The 17,383-nt window shown below is 40.2% G+C and overlaps 1 protein-coding gene across 1 annotated transcript in view; it reads left to right on the forward strand.

Annotated features, from left to right (window-relative positions):
* The first annotated feature begins 520 nt into the window (after positions 1-520).
* Positions 521-17,383, forward strand: part of MTFR1 (mitochondrial fission regulator 1) — a 38,751-nt gene continuing 21,888 nt past the window's right edge. The window contains exons 1-5 of the mRNA XM_014939664.1: positions 521-591; positions 1,004-1,146; positions 4,682-4,780; positions 10,879-10,997; positions 14,573-14,814. Coding sequence (XP_014795150.1) covers positions 582-591; positions 1,004-1,146; positions 4,682-4,780; positions 10,879-10,997; positions 14,573-14,814 — 613 coding nt within the window. The 5' untranslated portion in view covers positions 521-581. The remainder of the gene's footprint in view (positions 592-1,003; positions 1,147-4,681; positions 4,781-10,878; positions 10,998-14,572; positions 14,815-17,383) is intronic.

Here is a 17,383-nt window from a genome sequence, read left to right on the forward strand (position 1 = left end):
ACTTTCAGACTTCCCCAGCACCAGCTCCTCGCTGCTACCTTGCTTTAGTCATCTCTCTGTGTGTGTACATACAGTGTCTTCAGCAACTCTGTTGTTCATACCACAAATATGTTGCTAAGGGTGGTTCAACAGAGTGTTGTTTCTAGCCTGATACACAAAACAAACGTAAATCTAAATCTATGGCTTTTTTTTTTTCTTCTTGGTGGCATACAGTTCTTGGTTATGACTGGTGTAGAGGACAGCTAAAGAAAAACTAGACCATTTTCACTAGAGGACTGATAAAAACATCTTGATTTAAGTGAGTGGTTTCTTGGTTATCTCTGGTGTAGAGGACAGTTAAAGAAAAACTAAACCATTTTCACTAGAGGAGTGATAAAAACATCTTGATTTAAGTGAGTGGTAGTACATATAAATAGACAGAACTTGAAATCTGTCCAACTTTATAAATCGCTTGAGTATTTTCAGGTCCCTCATCTCTGCTATTTCCTGTCGTTTTCTTGCATTAGTCATTTTTCCATGTTTCCTTTCTCTCCTCAGTTGTGGGAACGAGAAGGGAACAGCAAGGCTGCCGGGGAATATGAATGAAGAGAGGTGATCAGCTTTCTGTAGTTTGTTCTGGCATAGAAAAGAGTTTTAGATAAACCCTTTAATCTTAGGGGTAGTGCCCAGCTGCAGGCATTCTGTGGTGTTCAGAGCTCACTGGGAGCTGTTGAACACTATCATCTGTCCACGCTCAAGTGAACAATCATTTCCCTGGCTTTTTAATCGTTAACTTTGCAACAGTTTTGATTTCCTAAAAATGACACTGCTAAAAAAATCTTTGTCACCTGTACTAAGAAAATGCCCTCTGAATGCCTTTGCTTTGCAGTACTAGGAATTGTTGTCACCTGACGTGTCTTGTGTCAGTTTCTAAAGCTTTTTTTTTTTTAGGAGTACATGTAGCAGTTTTCCTCTGTATATATTCCATGACATGCATCTAAAATTCTTATGTTTCTCTTTTCAGAAGTACTATGGAACCTCCGCAGCCCTGTAGGTTTGGAAGGCTTAAACCCAAGTTTGGAAAGGCTTTTTCCATTCCAGATGATTTGCTGGCTTAAGCGCTTAATTAGGATGGCTTTTGAACAAGTTGGATTAAACATGGAATCAGTAAGTGTTTCAAACTTTTGCTTCATGTTTTCAGAAAATCAGGTATAGAAAGAACTTCATATATTTTATTTCATACTTATCTGTGCCAGCTGAACACTTGAAGTATGCTCAATGGTTGTATGATTCTGCATTGCTGAAAAAGTATGAAGTTTACTACTTGGACACTGAAGTATTGAGTAATGTGTTAAATTAATTGAGTATGTGTTAAAAATACCACACAGTGCCTTCTTGCTCTAATAACAAGCTGTTTACTTTGTAAACATTGCTTTTCATCCTGGACTTCTGTGTGCGTTTTGAAGGTGAAGGGAAGATTTTCAACTGTTTTTTAACAGTGACATTAATTCTTGAATAATCTTATTTCTTTGCTCTTACCTTGGAGATGTGAAAAGCCCCATGGAACTGGGGAAACAGAGGAACATGCATGTATAGCTCTCCTCTTGGAGGACAGTGTATATAGAGTTTTCTTTGAATGCTTAGCAGAGAGAGTGAGCAATCTGCTGCACATCAACTGCTTTGTTACTGGAACCTTTAGGAATCTATTTTGAGTATAAGTATTGACCTCAATGCAGTAATCCCTGTAAGTTATTGAAATATTTTAATGTTTTAAATATGGGGAAATCCTTAACAGCTATATGCAGTACTTAGAAAGGCAGTTCTTGCTCTGGATTATCATGGTAGAGCCTTTTATCAGTCTTGGGAATCTATGGAGAGGAAAATGCTTGTACATTATAAATTAAAATTGCTGATAGGATTTTATTCAAACTGATCTGAGATTTCATGCAGTGTAACTTTGAAAATTCAAAGTAAGAGAATATGCTGGACTACCATGGGTGTTGCTGTTGGTCGTCGTCAGCAACATCTTTCAGCCTAAATAGGAGAGAAAAGCAAAATTTTAATCTGTTTTCCCCTATTCTCTACTTGTATCAAGCTTGTGATAATGCAGTTACATTTCCAAATGTCAGCTGTTCTGGACAAGAGCAAAACCCTGATGCAATAAGAGGATATGACTGAGTAATACTTCGCAGACTTGCTCTGCCAGTGCTTCAAGTCAACAAGTCAACAAGTTGGGTAGAGGAGTGCTGAGATGTATTAGCTCAGCTGAGCAGGGCACTGGCTTTATTTCCATACGTTGTGGCACAGCTTGCATGCAGTTTTGGTGTATCTTGAATTACCAAAACTGAGTCATTTAAAGTTTCTGGTATTCTGGGTGTTGAATGCCCCCAAGGGCATGTGGGCACCAAATATTTTTGAGGATCTGGTTGCAGTCAGCATCTTGTCTGCGGTCTGAGCAATCTCTAAACAAGTTTTACCACTTGCTTAAAATGCACTGCACTGACGTTGGTAATACAGCATGTAGTCTAGTCTCTTCTGCTGTTGTGGAAGTACTTCTGTAATTAATTAAGCCTTCTCTTGTCTACTATTTGTTTTTCAAATGCAACATGGCTTTGAGGCTATCGCCAACAGTTCTGCTTCTAACATGAGAATCTGTTGAGAGCTGTGAGGCTGTATTACTGCAGGAATGTTCATCAGTCACTTTTTCTTGAAGCCTCCTGATCTCCCTGGTATTTGCTCAGACGTACAGACAAACAGTAATGTGAGGGATCTTTGAGGCATCCAAAATACAGAATCAATACTCTGCATGGAAAAAAATTTGTGTTCAAACTTAGCAGTATATTAAACAAGAGAATGCATGTTTGATAGATTGGAAAGAATGGGTGTGAGTGGATAAATGGCAAAGTTGCAGCTCTGATGTGAGGATCTAGCATAGCATTATGTGCAGTGCAGGTTTATTTTGTCCAAATTTACACATTCCAATAAAGCCAGAGGAAGGAAAGACACTTGTTTAGAAATGGGCAAAATGTTCACGTGAAATTTCGGAGATAAACAGTCTCAGGTAAAATACCATGGAGCATATTTTCTTTTTAATAGAACTTTCAAAATCTAAAAGTAGTGATCTTTGTGTAGTATATCGAAATGTTATTCAGCTGTGTGTTGTGAACCTCCCACAGCTGTCCTACACTAAGCACACAGGCAATATTGCCATGCCAGGTGAGGCTTGTTTCAGTACTAATAGCATAGATTTTATCTAAGTTTTCTCTTTTGGGCAACCTTCTAACAGGATGTTGAGTTTACTTAAGGCTATGAGCCTTTGAAAACTAAGATCTGAGTAGTAAATTCATATCTACAGCCATAAGTAAACACTGGCCAAGGTTTTTATGTTACTACACAGTGTTCTAATTGTTTACTAACAAGATACTCTGTGTTAGTCTTCCCATTACTCTTTCCATTCTTTGTGTGTTTTTTGTTGCCTTTCCCTGAGCTGAAATCTTTCCTACTTCTCTCTGGGTGTTTTCTTGCTTCCGTTCTGGCTTGTTTTGTAGTATTCTCTTAGGATTAAAGTCTCATTTCATTTCGTACAACTACACTCAATAGTAGAGCAAACATTCCCATTATTAAGTGCAACAAAAGAAAACAAATTCCATCCCTGTTTAAACAATGTAGAAATCTGAATTGCAGTAGAAACAGTCCTGACGAAGCCAGGTGTGTTGAGGTGCTGTGGCCAATTTTCTCTAAGTGAATGTATTTATACTTTTTATAGGACAAATTTTCATTCTTATGTATTAATTTTCCCCCTTTTACTTTTCTTTGCTCTTTAATTTCACCGTTACATTTTCATACTTATGCTAGCTGATAGACACCACTCCTGGGTTAGAAGAGCTCCTCATTAACCAAAATAAAAGATATTTTGGGAAATGTAGAATTGCAAGAATTACATAACTTTATGAATTTTTCATGATCAAGTGGCTTTTCTTGAAACCCCTTAAAAAGAGGTGTCTGACCCCATGAAGTTTCTTTATTGTCTACCTGAAAGGAAGTTGTACAGGTCGGTCTCTTCTCCCAAGTCACAGGCAACAGGACAAGAGGAAATGGCCTCAAGTTGCACCAGGGGAGGTTCAGATTGGAGATTAGGAACAATTTTTACACGGAAAGGGTTATTAAGCCTTGGAACGGGCTGCCCAGGGAAGTGGTGGAGTCCCCATCCCTGGAGGTATTTAAAAGACGGGCAGACATAGTGCTTAGAGACATGGTTAGTGATGGTTTTTGATCAGAGTTAAGTTGTTGGTTGGATTCAATGATCTGAAAGGTCCCTCCCAACCTGGACAATTCTATGATTCTATGAAAATGGACAAATTATGCTTTTGAAGGTGCTCCCAGCTCTTGAATCCTTCTTTGTTACCTGATTTGTTGCTTTGAATTTAATTGCAATACAAAGAACGTCTTGAACTTAAATAGCCATAGCTCTGTTGTGATGATAAAAAACAAATTTTGTGCCAATTTGGGTATAGAATATAAGGAGCTCCACTGATACAAACTTCAGTGCGTATATATGTATATTCTACTCTATTCTAGCGTGAAAGGAGTAACTTTAAATACGTTTAGCACAAGCATAGTATGGAAGGATAAGGAAAAACAATTCCAGTATGATCTAAAAATCAGTTGCCTAATAGCTGGCTTCTTTTTTCTTCCCATCTAGGTGCTTTGGTCGAGCAAGCCTTATGGTTCATCTCGAAGTATTGTAAGAAAAATTGGTACTAACCTCTCTCTCATACAGTGTCCACGAGTTCAGTTTCAGGTAGGTGTTCTCAACAGTGTGGAAATATGTTTTTTATTGTACCCATAAAGGGATTTGCTCTTGCATCAAATGATTTTTAGCAAACATGGAGTTCATTTAAATAAATAACTAGAGGGTTTGTAAAAGCAGAATATGATAAACCGAGTTCTTCTCGCTTCCAGTTCAGGGTTTTTCCAAATATGGATTCTTCAGCTTCTGTGCTGCCTAAAACCTGAGTCCATGTTGCTGTAACACTCATAATGAAACTTGAAACAATTTTATTTTTCTTTTTCCTAAGGAAATTGGAACTTCTAAAATGAGGGAATACAGTATTAAAAAGTTATTATTGGAAAAAATATATTAATAAAAGAGAAAAATGAAAGATTTCTAAAAACTACTTATAAGCTAGGCTTAAAAGGCACATAAAGATGAACAGTGTTACTTTGAAATATTTGGGAAAACAAACAACTTTATCAGAAAGTAAGAAATTAGTAACAAGATAACGTGTGTACCCTGTTTGCTTTTGTTTTAAATACAAGGCCAGGACTCGAGAGGTGAAAGGGGAACATCAATTCTCTGCAGTTTTCTGTCTGAGTTTGATTTTAACCTCAACTGCATATAGTGGGAGGGTAAAGAGTGAGGGTAAAAGCTTCAGGAGGAGAAAGCCCTTGCTTTTCTCGTTTGATTTTAACCTCAACTGCGTATAGTGGGAGGGTAAAGAGTGAGGGTAAAAGCTTCAGGAGGAGAAAGCCCTTGCTTTTTATAACAAGTCTTTCAGGAACAGATGGGGAAAGTGGAAGCTGTTACACATAATCTCTTTGACTCTGTGTGTGTTAGGGTTGGGGGTGGGTATAGAATTGGAGAAATGTAGTGTTTGAAACTCAAGCTGAGAGAGGAACGTTTTTTGGGCTGAGCAACGGTGGGGAACATAAAGATGAAAGGTGGGAATCCTCACCCACACGAAGACAAGGTAATTTCCATGCAGCTAAATTTTTCACTGTTTCAATGAATTTCTTTATCCTATATGAAATATACGAGCAGTATTTAGACTTGAAATTATAGTAGCAAAATCAGATAGTTCAAGTTACCGTGGAAGCCTTTTTGGTGTGATAGTAAAAGCCATGCTAATGTTCTACCTCTCTCAAATAATTGGTTGGAGAAACTAGGAGGGCAACCATCTCCCACTAATAGTGGCTTGGTGAAACTTAAAAAAATAAATATATTTGTGGGGGTGGGGATTTTTGCAGGTGAGAAGGACAACGAAATGATATGCTGGATGTAAACTTTTGGATATATAATTAATAGTAGTTTTGCTAGCAGTGAAGCTCCATGTGCCTTAGAATTGAAAGGAAGTGAAGCCCTCCTGTAATGTCTCTGATTTTCTGTCCTGTAAAGGCCATACAGGGGAAGATGATGCTCACTTGCAGATAGTTAGCCAAATACTGCCTTCTCTTAATATGCCACATAAAAGAAGACATTTCTGGTTTATGTTCTTGCAAAGAGCTGTAAGATACATCTAGGGAATCTGTTCCTGAATATTTTTAGTGTTGAAATAAAAATATGTATGTGTCTTCGTCTGAATTCTGTGTTAGAATAAATAAAATATTTGCCTTTTTTTCCTATTAAAGAGATATTCAGTCAGCTTTGTGTAGATTCTATGCACAGTAAGTATAAACATTCATCTCCTATTAGATGAAAGGATCCTAAAAATGGAAGTACAATTGTCAGAGCTGATTGAATTAGAAATATGAATTTCAAAATTTGAGCCTTGAAACACATTAAAATGTATATGGTTTATGCAGGCTTGACACTATTTTAATATATAAAGTGCTGAACATGTGAAAGTGTGATGCTAACATCTGTTTTTTGTGTCTTTATCTCAGCATTAAGATTCTGTAGTGAAGCTCAATACTGCTCTCGAGCGTTTTTATGCTGTTCCAACTGACACTTTCCTATAGCTGTCTCTTCCTCTTTCTTTCTTGCCAGCTTTAGCTATATTATGAAAGGACCATGCACTGAACCTTGCTGTAAGTCACTTTATTTAAAAAACAAAGCAAATCTTACTTGCCTCATCTGAGGGTGCATGTGTATCATCAGTGTTTCTAACTTCATCTAAGAACAACAGAATTTCCACAGGTTTTCATTTTCCTTATGATAAATGGATAAGAGATATTAAAAGAATATATCTGTTGTGTTCATTCTTCTCTTCTAGCATGCTTTTGTTCAGCTAGCCTGAAAAAAAAGAGTAGTAGCCTAACATTTTGATTTTTGAGGTCTCCTGACTGTTGTAGTCAGTCATAGGATCTTGCCATAGTCAACATCTAAATTAATTGCTAAATGCTGCTTATGTGTCCAGTAAATGGTGACAGAGCTTACCTTGCATACTTACTCTATATGGCAGGAACAAGTGAAAATGCTTCTGATAGTTCTTTTGTATGTCATTTTTTTTTTTTTGGTTTATCTGTAGTCTTTAGGAGAAAATAGTTAAACTTACCAATATAGCCTAGGTAGATCCAACCAAACCTAGAATGCTGTCTCTCAAGATGCTGTCCTTCAGCTACAGCATCTGTGTTCTTGTCCCGTGCTTGGAACAAGTGAAAATGCTTCTGATAGTTCTTTTGTATGTCATTTTTTTTTTTTTGGTTTATCTGTAGTCTTTAGGAGAAAATAGTTAAACTTACCAATATAGCCTAGGTAGATCCAACCAAACCTAGAATGCTGTCTCTCAAGATGCTATGCTACAGCATCTGTGTTCTTGTCCCGTGCTTCTCCTGTTCATCTGGTTGAAACTGGGTAACTCAACAGAAGTCTCCTAAGAAATTGGTGTGCATCTACCAAACATCAGAATTTACTGGGCTATAAGGGAAACCTGATAACAGAAGTCTCCTAAGGAATTGGTGTGCTTGTACCAAACATCAGAATTTACTGGGCTATAAGTTTGTCTTACTTGAAGAACTCTTTCCAAATGTTTAATATCTAACTGTATTTGTGTTTTGAAATTAGAGTTTTTATTCTATCCTTAAATGTATGAAAATATTTGCTCTACTTTCCACCGCCATCAGCCAAAACAGTCCAATGTGTATAGTCCTTTAGAAATTCATGGAATGTTGGGTCTGAAAACACAAACGTGCCTGTGTGCGTGCAGCATCCATGCACACTGAAATAGGCAAAAAAGCCTGTGAAGGAAGAAGCAGGGGAAGGAACTACCTACTTGCCAGAGAAAGAAAAGCAGGTTACCTCCACTGTTCCACTCAGTTCCTGCCATCAGGTAGAAGGAGACCTCTGTTTTCAGCTCTTTGTTCTCCATTTCTGGTGTGGGCAGAGCAGTTGTCCAAGTTTTCTTCTGCTGAGATTGGCTGGAGGAGTAGAGCAGTCACAGAGTTGTTAAAGCATCATTCTACAGCCAGGCAAAGGTTTTGAGAGACAGGCATTGGCTTTTAACCTTTAAATTAAAATAATCTTTTATTAACTTAAAATTCAAAATCCACTCTATGGAAGGCCATGTTGTTTTTAGGGATAGAGAAAAGAAACATCTGTATATGGGGTAACAAGCAGATTCTGTTTACATATAAATACGAATTTTAAAAAAAGTAAGAAAAAACTTGCATCACAATATAACAGAAGGCTTGCTACTAAATATTGGACTAGAAGTTATTTATCTCACAGCACAGGAAACCTGGCCATGGCAAATGCATTCCTTACTGTTCATCTATAAAATTATTTTTGATGCAAGTATGTGTAGTGGCTTTATTTAAATGTGCCTTCAATCTTTTCATGGTAATAGTTCCTCATGTGGCCGTTACTATCAGCAAAATCTGTACCACCTGCAAGAAGTGGCTCATTTCTTATAGAGCTTTTAGATTGTTGTTAACGTTAATACAGATGCTGTGGTTGTGAAAATTTCTTTTTAATCTTAAAAAAAAGCAAAAAGCTAAGGAAACCTCAAACAATGAAAATCCTAACGTGCAATATAGTATTCTCTAGGCTGTTTTAAAGAGAGGCAGACTGTGATGGTATTAGGCACAACTGTTAATGTGATAAACATATTACCATCTGTGCTGATGGTACCTGGAAAAAACCCTGTTGTTTCCAAATGATCTGATGGTGCCAATGCACGCTCCTGGGAGCTGTGATAAAGGCTCGCGTACGAGTTGTGAGAGTGTGAGGTGAAGATGACTAATCTCAATTTCCAAAGCTGTTTGTAACAACTCCTGGGGGAAAAAAAAAAAAAACAAACCCAAAACTTCTGTCTTCCTGGGACTTGGGTATCAAAGGCTACATCTAAAATGTCTGTGAATGTTCTTCAGAAATTATTTCGCCCCATCCGGATCGCAGTCCTACTGTCATAGGATGATAGGTTTGCTACAAATTCAAGCTAATGCTAACATTTCATAGTTGCTGCTACATAGCTCACCTCTGGAAGAGTAAATTATTGCCTTTACGGTGTCCAGTTCTGGACAAGAAGGACAGGCAACTCCTGGAGAGGGTACAGCAAAGGCCTACCAAGAAAATCAAAGATGATGAAGGACCTGGAGCATCTCTCTTATGAGGAAAGGCTGAGGGACTTGGGTCTGTTTAGTCTGGAGAAGACTGAATGGGGATCTCACCAGTGCCTATAAATACTTAGAAGGTGGGTGTCAGGAGGAAGGAGTCAGTCGTTTTTCAGTGGTGCCCAGTGACAGAATAAGAGGAAATGGGCACAAACTTGAATGTAGGAAGTTCCACCTCAACATGAGGAGGAACTTCTTTCCTGTGAGGGTGGCAGAGCCCTGGCAGAGGCTGCCCAGAGAGGTGGTGGAGTCTCCTTCTCTGGAGACATTCAAACCCACCTGGACACGTTCCTGTGGGACCTGCTCTGGGTGGACCTGCTTTGGCAGGGGGTTGGCTGGATGATCTCCAGAGGTCCCTTCCAACCCCAGAACACTTGTGTGAAAATCTGTGAAAATAGACCTAAGTGCTAAGAGGATGGATCCAAACTGTCTCCACAGACTGGTACATGCTGCCACTGTCTCTTTGTTGGCATGACCAGCTGCTTGGCCACTGCCACCAAGCAGGCAGCACTTCAACAGATGCAACGACTCAGGGGCAAATTAGCCTTGTGGATTGTAGGAAATAGAAGCAAAAGAGGTGGCAGAGTTGCATTGGAAATAAGTAACTCAACTATAACTCTAAGAAAGGTTCCAGTCTCTAGAGCCTTGCTCACCTTTGGCTTCCAACAGCTATAAAGCTAATGGTGGAACCATGCTGGAAAATGGTCATTTTCTTTGTCATACTGTAAATGAGATTATTAGCAAAACTGTATTCTGTTATGATTGCATCCTGCCTCTCACTCAAAGCCTTTGTGATTACTGAGCTAGTAGAAATGGCTTTTTGCTTTCTTTTTCTTCCCCTCCTGTGCAATGCACACACCAATACACTTGTACAGAAATTCTGGAAGCTGTAGGGGAAGGGAAACACACTTCAACAGAATTTGACTTTCAAAATCATACTAAATCAGAGAAAAAGACATAAAAAGTACTAGTAGCCTTAATGTCTCTAACTTCAGGTCATGAATACAATGTGAAAACATATCATTTGAGTTAATATAGCAAACCACTTGTTGTTTGGCTTTAAGGTAACAATTTGGATTGGATTTTTAGGGTTCAGTAGTGTCCTGTGATAGTGTATGTAGTAGCTGTGGACCTCTGGAAAGTGTTCAGCAGACTAGAGTGAATAGTTTGAAGTCAGTGAAGTGGTTCTGGACCAAGCCCAGAACAGAAATCAGTGTGTTTTGTGCATGTATGTGGTAACAGTTACGTGTAGCTTCGCTGAGAGTGTTGGGTAAAATAACTTGGGCTGGGAATGGCAACTCTAAAACCTTGGATTTTTAGGGTTCAGTAGTGTCCTGTGATAGTGTATGTAGTAGCTGTGGACCTCTGGAAAGTGTTCAGCAGACTAGAGTGAATAGTTTGAAGTCAGTGAAGTGGTTCTGGACCAAGCCCAGAACAGAAATCAGTGTGTTTTGTGCATGTATGTGGTAACAGTTACGTGTAGCTTCGCTGAGAGTGTTGGGTAAAGTAACTGTGACTTGGGCTGGGAATGGCAACTCTAAAACCTTCTATCTTGTCTTTAAAATTTAGCTTACTTCTCATGCCACAGAAGGAAACCATCCTAATCATCTTAGAGAAGATGCAGTGGCCTCCTTTGCAGATGTGGGATGGGTTGCTCAAGAAGAAGGTGAAGTCTCTACAAGGCTCAGGTATGCTCCTAAAATCTCATCTTTGAACTTCTGGACCGGGAGAAAGAGTCCTTGCTTCTCTCCAACGAGAATCTACTGTGCCTTAAAATTAATGGAAAGAGCTTGAATGCTGGGAGGAGAGAGAGGGAAGAGTGATAGAAGAGGTAGGGTCTGGAAAAGGAGAAGGAGAGGTTAGACTGAGGATTATGAATGAAACACTGGTTTGAGAATGTATAGGAGATTGGCTTTATAGAATCATAGAATGGTTAGAGTTGAAGGTTAGACTGAGAGGATTATGAATGAAACACTGTTTTGAGAATGTATAGGAGATTGGCTTTACAGAATCATAGAATGGTTAGAGTTGGAAGAGACCTTAAAGATCATCTAGTTCCATGGGCAGGGACACCTCCCACCAGACCAGGTTGCTCCAAGCCCCATCCAGCCTGGCCTTGAACCCCTCCAGGGATGGGGCAGCCACAGCTTCTCTGGGCAACCTCTTCCAGTGTCTCACCACCCTCAGAGGCAAGGGAGACCACCTTATACAAGGGAGACTAAATTAGTAAATAAAAAACACATTGTAGAGAATTGCATGGGACAGCTTCAAGCAACCTTGTCCCCACAAAAATGCCTGCTGGGGTACAGCACGATTGCTGACACCGATTCTCCAGTTCTCCTGAGATTTTCATTAATATGGGGCAGTGTACTGTACGGCTTCCTAATTAGCAGCAGTGGTCATTCTGACAATCAAATAATTGGCACGTTGTTTTTCGCCTTTCCGGTTAAGGCTCTGCAGTCTGCTAAAGACAATTTAAAAATTATGGTTTATATTTCATCTTTATAATGAAAACTGGTATGGAAGCACGTGAGCACCTGTGTCCAGAACGATGGGACAGGTCCTGCTGTGGTGGACCCAAGAGTGCTCCATAGCACGGTAACTGCATGGACCAGGTTGACTGACGCCATGAAGGGGCAATGGTTTTAAGCTGGTGGAGGGACCGTGGTGGACCAGGAGTGCTCCATAGCATGGTAACTGCATGGAACAGGTTGACTGAAGCCATGAAGTTCTCTATCCCAGCCTTCCCAAATCGCTGCTCAGAGTAGCCAGAAACAAAGGTACAGCTCCTTAGTGCAGAGGAAGTTTTTCTTCTAAACTAACCTTCCAGAGAAAGGCACAGATTGTTGGCTTCAGAGATTATTGAAGGACACTGTTCTCAATTTGAAAGCATGAAGTAGGTTAGTAATGACCTAGATGGCCTCCAACATGACTTGCCAGGGTGATGCTTTGCATAACAAACGTGCTGTCGCTGCCACATTCATTTTCTATTCCAGCCTTCCCAAATCTCTACTCAGAGTAGCCAGAAACAAAGGTACAGCTCCTTAGTGCAGAGGAAGTTTTTCTTCTAAACTAACCTTCCAGAGAAAGGCACAGATTGTTGGCTTCAGAGATTATTGAAGGACACTGTTCTCAATTTGAAAGCATGAAGTAGGTTAGTAATGACCTAGATGGCCTCCAACATGACTTGCCAGGGTGATGCTTTGCATAACAAACGTGCTGTCGCTGCCACATTCATTTCTCAAACTCAGAGGGGAGTCACAGAAATCAACGCTTGTTGTCTGTTGGGTGAGAAGGAAATTAACTGGCCAACACTACTTTTGTTTGCACATTTTGTTTAAGGATTGAACTGTAAAGCTATTATGTTTAATGGAGACGACAGGGAGAATAGCTCTTCGGTGCTTCAAAGAACCTATTAGGAAAGATGTAGGACTTGCATTTGTGCTGAGACGTCTGCGTGGAGGGGAGAAGGGGGACAGATGGATGTGGGATGGGACTGAAATAATCCTGCAGATACGTGGTGACCTTAAGGCAAACAGCTTCTAATGGAGCAAATAGGAGTATTTCAACGTGCACCGTTTATTACGCCTGCGCGCAGTATCGTGGAGTGGAGCTACTGTGCATTAGGTATTTTCCACACATTTGAAATTCTGTTTTGACAAGATCACATAGGTGTTACTGTTAAATATATATTTGCTGCACACTTCAATAAACCCTCTTGCAGACATAGTTTTTTTTCCTGCGAATGCAGTTTTATAGAGGAAGCAAAGAAATGACAAATCATTTTTCCCCTATCCCTAGTCAGAGCAGTAGTGACAATTCAGTCAGTAATATTTTTCCACAGTGTTATGTTCCAATCAAGACATTTCCTTAAGACACCATTACTGCTCTGAGTGGAAAATAACCCTTTGTTGTTTAGCTATCCTGCTCTTTTATAGTTTCTAGAAGGCAGGTTTTAAAGAGTGAAATGACTAGGGGCTCTTTCCCCCATACTTCTTTAGGAAGAGCAGGGAGGTGGCTGCTGAGGAAGCATCCTGTTCTATTCTCAGCTTTAGTTGCTCTCTGTTCCTATCTGGATAACACCTAAATTTTCACATCCTGGATAATATTAATTTCTGCTTGATCAAATTTCTGCGAGCTGTGTAGAGTAGCCTCCAGAGTGATGTGGTTTTTCAGCCATGTTAGCATGGAGCCATTCTGCACAGATTGAAAAGCCCCATCACTAGCCACTGTGCTTGTTCTCATGTTTGAATAAATAAAAGAAACCTGACCTGCCTGAAAAGTTTTGGGGTTAAGGAAGATTAATCTTAAGGAAGATTGAGGAGTTAAGTATGTGGCCATATTTTGCAGTTATAATGTTTATGTCTGCTGTTATTAATCCTTATCAGTTCTACTTGTAGAATAGTTTGGGTTGGAAGGGACCTTTAAAGGTCATCTAGTCCAACCTCTCCTGTCATAGGCAGGGATATAAAATCATAAAATCATTAGAGTTGGAAGGGACCTTTAAAGGTCATCTAGTCCAACCTCCCCTGCCATGGGCAGGGATATAAAATCATAAAATTAGTTGGAAGGGACCTTAAAGATCATCGAGTTCCAACCCCCTGCCCTGGGCAGGGACACCTCCCACCAGACCAGGTTGCTCCAAGCCCCATCCAGCCTGGCCTTGAACCCCTCCAGGGATGGGGCAGCCACAGCTTCTCTGGGCAACCTCTTCCAGGGTCTCACCACCCTCACAGCAAAGAATTTCTTCCCAAGATTTAATATAAATCTCCCCTCTTTCTGTTTAGAACTGTTCCCCCTTTTCCTATCGCTCCACTCCCTGATCCAGAGTCCCTCCCCATCTCTCCTGGAGCCCCTTTAGAGACTGGAAGGGGCTCTAAGGTCTCCCTGGGGGAGAGCAGCCATGGGGGCAAAATGGTAGCATTTGGGCAAAAAAAAAATAAATAAAATCTGAATTCCAAAAAAATGTGTGAAGCAAAGAAATAGATAGAGGATGAGGGGGAATGTATTTGTTTTTTTCTCTTGAGATCAAGGATTTCACAAAAAGCTGGCACGGGGAAGAGAAGAAATACAGGTAGTGATGCAAACGGAAAGGATGTGAAGCTCTTTAATCTCTATAATGTTTTGGTGGAAGTGATTTTTGTAGACAATTCTGAAGTCAGGCCTTCAACTTGGGATTCCTGAGTTGTATGGAATGTTGCATTATGTTTTTATCTATTACAAAGCCTTTAAAAAAAATAACCTTGTGCTAATTTTGTTACAGGTCGGAAGTTTGGTCGAAAACAGCCCAGCCTCTTTCAGGTGACGTCCATCATTCTGGAAGGTCCCCATGCAGACAGATGTCCTTACAAAGCCCCTTGGAAGAGGAACAAGTGTCCAGGAGCACAGCGATAGCAAACGAAGAAGCTCTGCAGAAGATCAGCGCTCTAGAAAATGAACTAGCCACTTTAAGAGCACAAATAGCCAAAATTGTCATCTTGCAAGAGCAACAGAACCTGACAGCAGGTATTAAATTTGCTGTACTTTTAGCAAAAATTAGTTAATAATGAATTTGTCCCTTTTATGAGGCTTTAAGCAACCTGGTCTGGTGGGAGGTGTCCCTGCCCATGGCAGGGGGGTTGGAACTTGAAGACCTTTAAGGTCCCTCCCAACCCAAACCATTCTATAATAATGTAGTAAATTGTTTTTTGTGGGAAACTGCAACTCTGAAGACTTCTTCATGTTGTTTTGGTTCGTTTGGTAGATGGACTAACCAAGGGATACACAATAGGTCTCAAAGACAAGGGACCTGCCAGATTTTCTGTATTTTCTAGTGTTCCAAAAGTCTTTGTGTGAAAGTCTGGCAGAATCCCAAATCTGGGGATGAGTAAAGAAGTATTAAACAGCTTTCAGAGCAAATGATGGCTTAAACCAAACTAAAAGAATGTAGTGTTAGTGTTAGAAATTAAGTCTTCCCATCCAGTAATTAAATAAGCTCTCTGATGATGTGAAGTAATCGTGCAATATGCTGATTACTCTTTTGTATCTTGTAATATACATCTCCAGTTTATGATATATGTAACAGTAGAGGAGATTGTTTACTAGAACCATCTCTGGGATCAGACTGTTGTCCAGATGGAACTAAAAGTGGTGCAGTTTTTCTGGCAGCAAACAGAATAATTCTTCTTTTCCTGAGCTTCTTTCCCCTTGTTCCCTCACATCTGCCTTCCTTCTACTTCTGAGTCTACCCTCTCCAAGGATTACTGGGAGATGGCCCTTGTCCACTACAAAGGACAACCATTTGGTTTTCACTCTTTCCTAAGGTCACTTAACAAGCACAGTTTTGCCTTTGTTTGTGTATAAAATCATATTCTGATTCCTCAAGTACTCTTTAGTCTGTGAACTCATCACAATTACTTTATTTTTCCTTAACTGTTTTATGCAATAGTTTTAAGGATCAAACGGTTTCACTTTTGAATTGTATTGGGGGGGGTGTGTGTGAAATAATTAACTTATTTTTCATCGATCCATAGCAGTTACTTTATTTTTCCTTAACTCTTTTATGCAATAGTTTTAAGGATCACATGGTTTCACTTTTGAATTGTATTGGGGGGTGTGTGTGAAATAATTAACTTATTTTTCATCGATTTCCCTTTATCCCCTATTTACTAGGAAAATTAAATCTTTATTTGATTTTATCATCTTTACCTCCCTCTTCTGGTAGAATATGGCAATGACACTGTGTGGTTGCCTGCCTGTAGACAGAGTAGACTCTGGATTATCTATATCCATTTCTTTACACACTTTGTACTCCAAGCCTTGAAACTCTGGTTTGATCTGGTTTTGCTGCTATCTTTAAAGGTGCATTTGAGCAGAGGTTTCTTCATGCATTTGTCAAGTTATCACTTGATTTTTACCTAAAGAGTCCAGGGAACTTGAAATGAGGATTATCGTGACAATCTCTATCTACTGACCTAAAAATCCTTAACTTCAGAGAGGTTCATTTGAAGTACTACTTGAGCTCTGAAGTCTTAAAATCTTGGATGGTAATTTGTTATTTGTGATAAGCAGGAAGAAAAACTAGTCACGTGGTAGATTGTATGTGATTTCCAGCTCAGTACCTGCCTCTTGGAAGTGAAATCACAGAATTACAGAATCACATGGGGTTGGAAGGGACCTCTGGAGAGCATCCAATCCAACCCCCTGCCAGAGCAGGTCCACCCAGAGCAGGTCCCACAGGAACGTGTCCAGGTGGGTTTGAATGTCTTCAGAGAAGGAGACTCCAGCACCTCCCTGGGCAGCCTCTTCCAGGGCTCTACCACCCTCCCAGGAAAGAAGTTGCTCCTCATGTTTAGGTGGAACTTCCTATGTTCAAGTTTGTGCCCATTTCCTCTTGTCCTGTCCCTGGGCACCACTGAAAAAAGCCTGGCCCCATCCTCCTGACACCCACCCTTTCAGTATTTATAGGTGTTGATCAGATCCCCCCTCAGCCTTTCCTTCTCCAGACTAAACAGACCCAAGTCCCTCAGCCTTTCCTCGTCAGAGAGATGCTCCAGGCCCCTCATCATCTTTGTAGCCTCTGCTGTCCCCTCTCCAGCAGTTCCCTGTCCTTCTGGAACTGGGGAGCCCAGAACTGGACGTAGTACTCCACCTGGAGTAGAGGAGCACAATAACCTCTCTTGACCTCTCTCACAGTCTTCCTGATGAGGCCATTGGCCTTCTTGTCCACAAGGGCCCATTGCTGGCTCACGGTCATCCTGTTGTCCACCAGGACTCCAAGGTCTCTTGTAGGGAGACCTTTTCCTTACCAGGAAATGCTGGTAACATGAGAAGCAGGACACAACTAAAAGATGGTGTGACATCCACCCAGAGTAGCAAAGGCATGAACACCCTTAGAATTTGAGCTGGAAATCCAAAGAACACTTCTCTCTCTTCCAGAAGGATGTTTTTGTGGCTTCTCAGTTAGGTGTTTTTGGAATGAAGAAGTTTTTGGAATGGAGAAGTTATGTGATAATCTAAAGGTGGCAGAGGGGAGGCACGTGAAGCTTCTCCAGTACTATTTTTACCTGAGCATTTGAGAGAGAGATTTACAAGT

The sequence above is a fragment of the Calidris pugnax genome, unplaced genomic scaffold, assembly GCF_001431845.1.
Source record: "Calidris pugnax isolate Ruff unplaced genomic scaffold, ASM143184v1 scaffold5, whole genome shotgun sequence".
Classification (NCBI taxonomy): domain Eukaryota; kingdom Metazoa; phylum Chordata; class Aves; order Charadriiformes; family Scolopacidae; genus Calidris; species Calidris pugnax.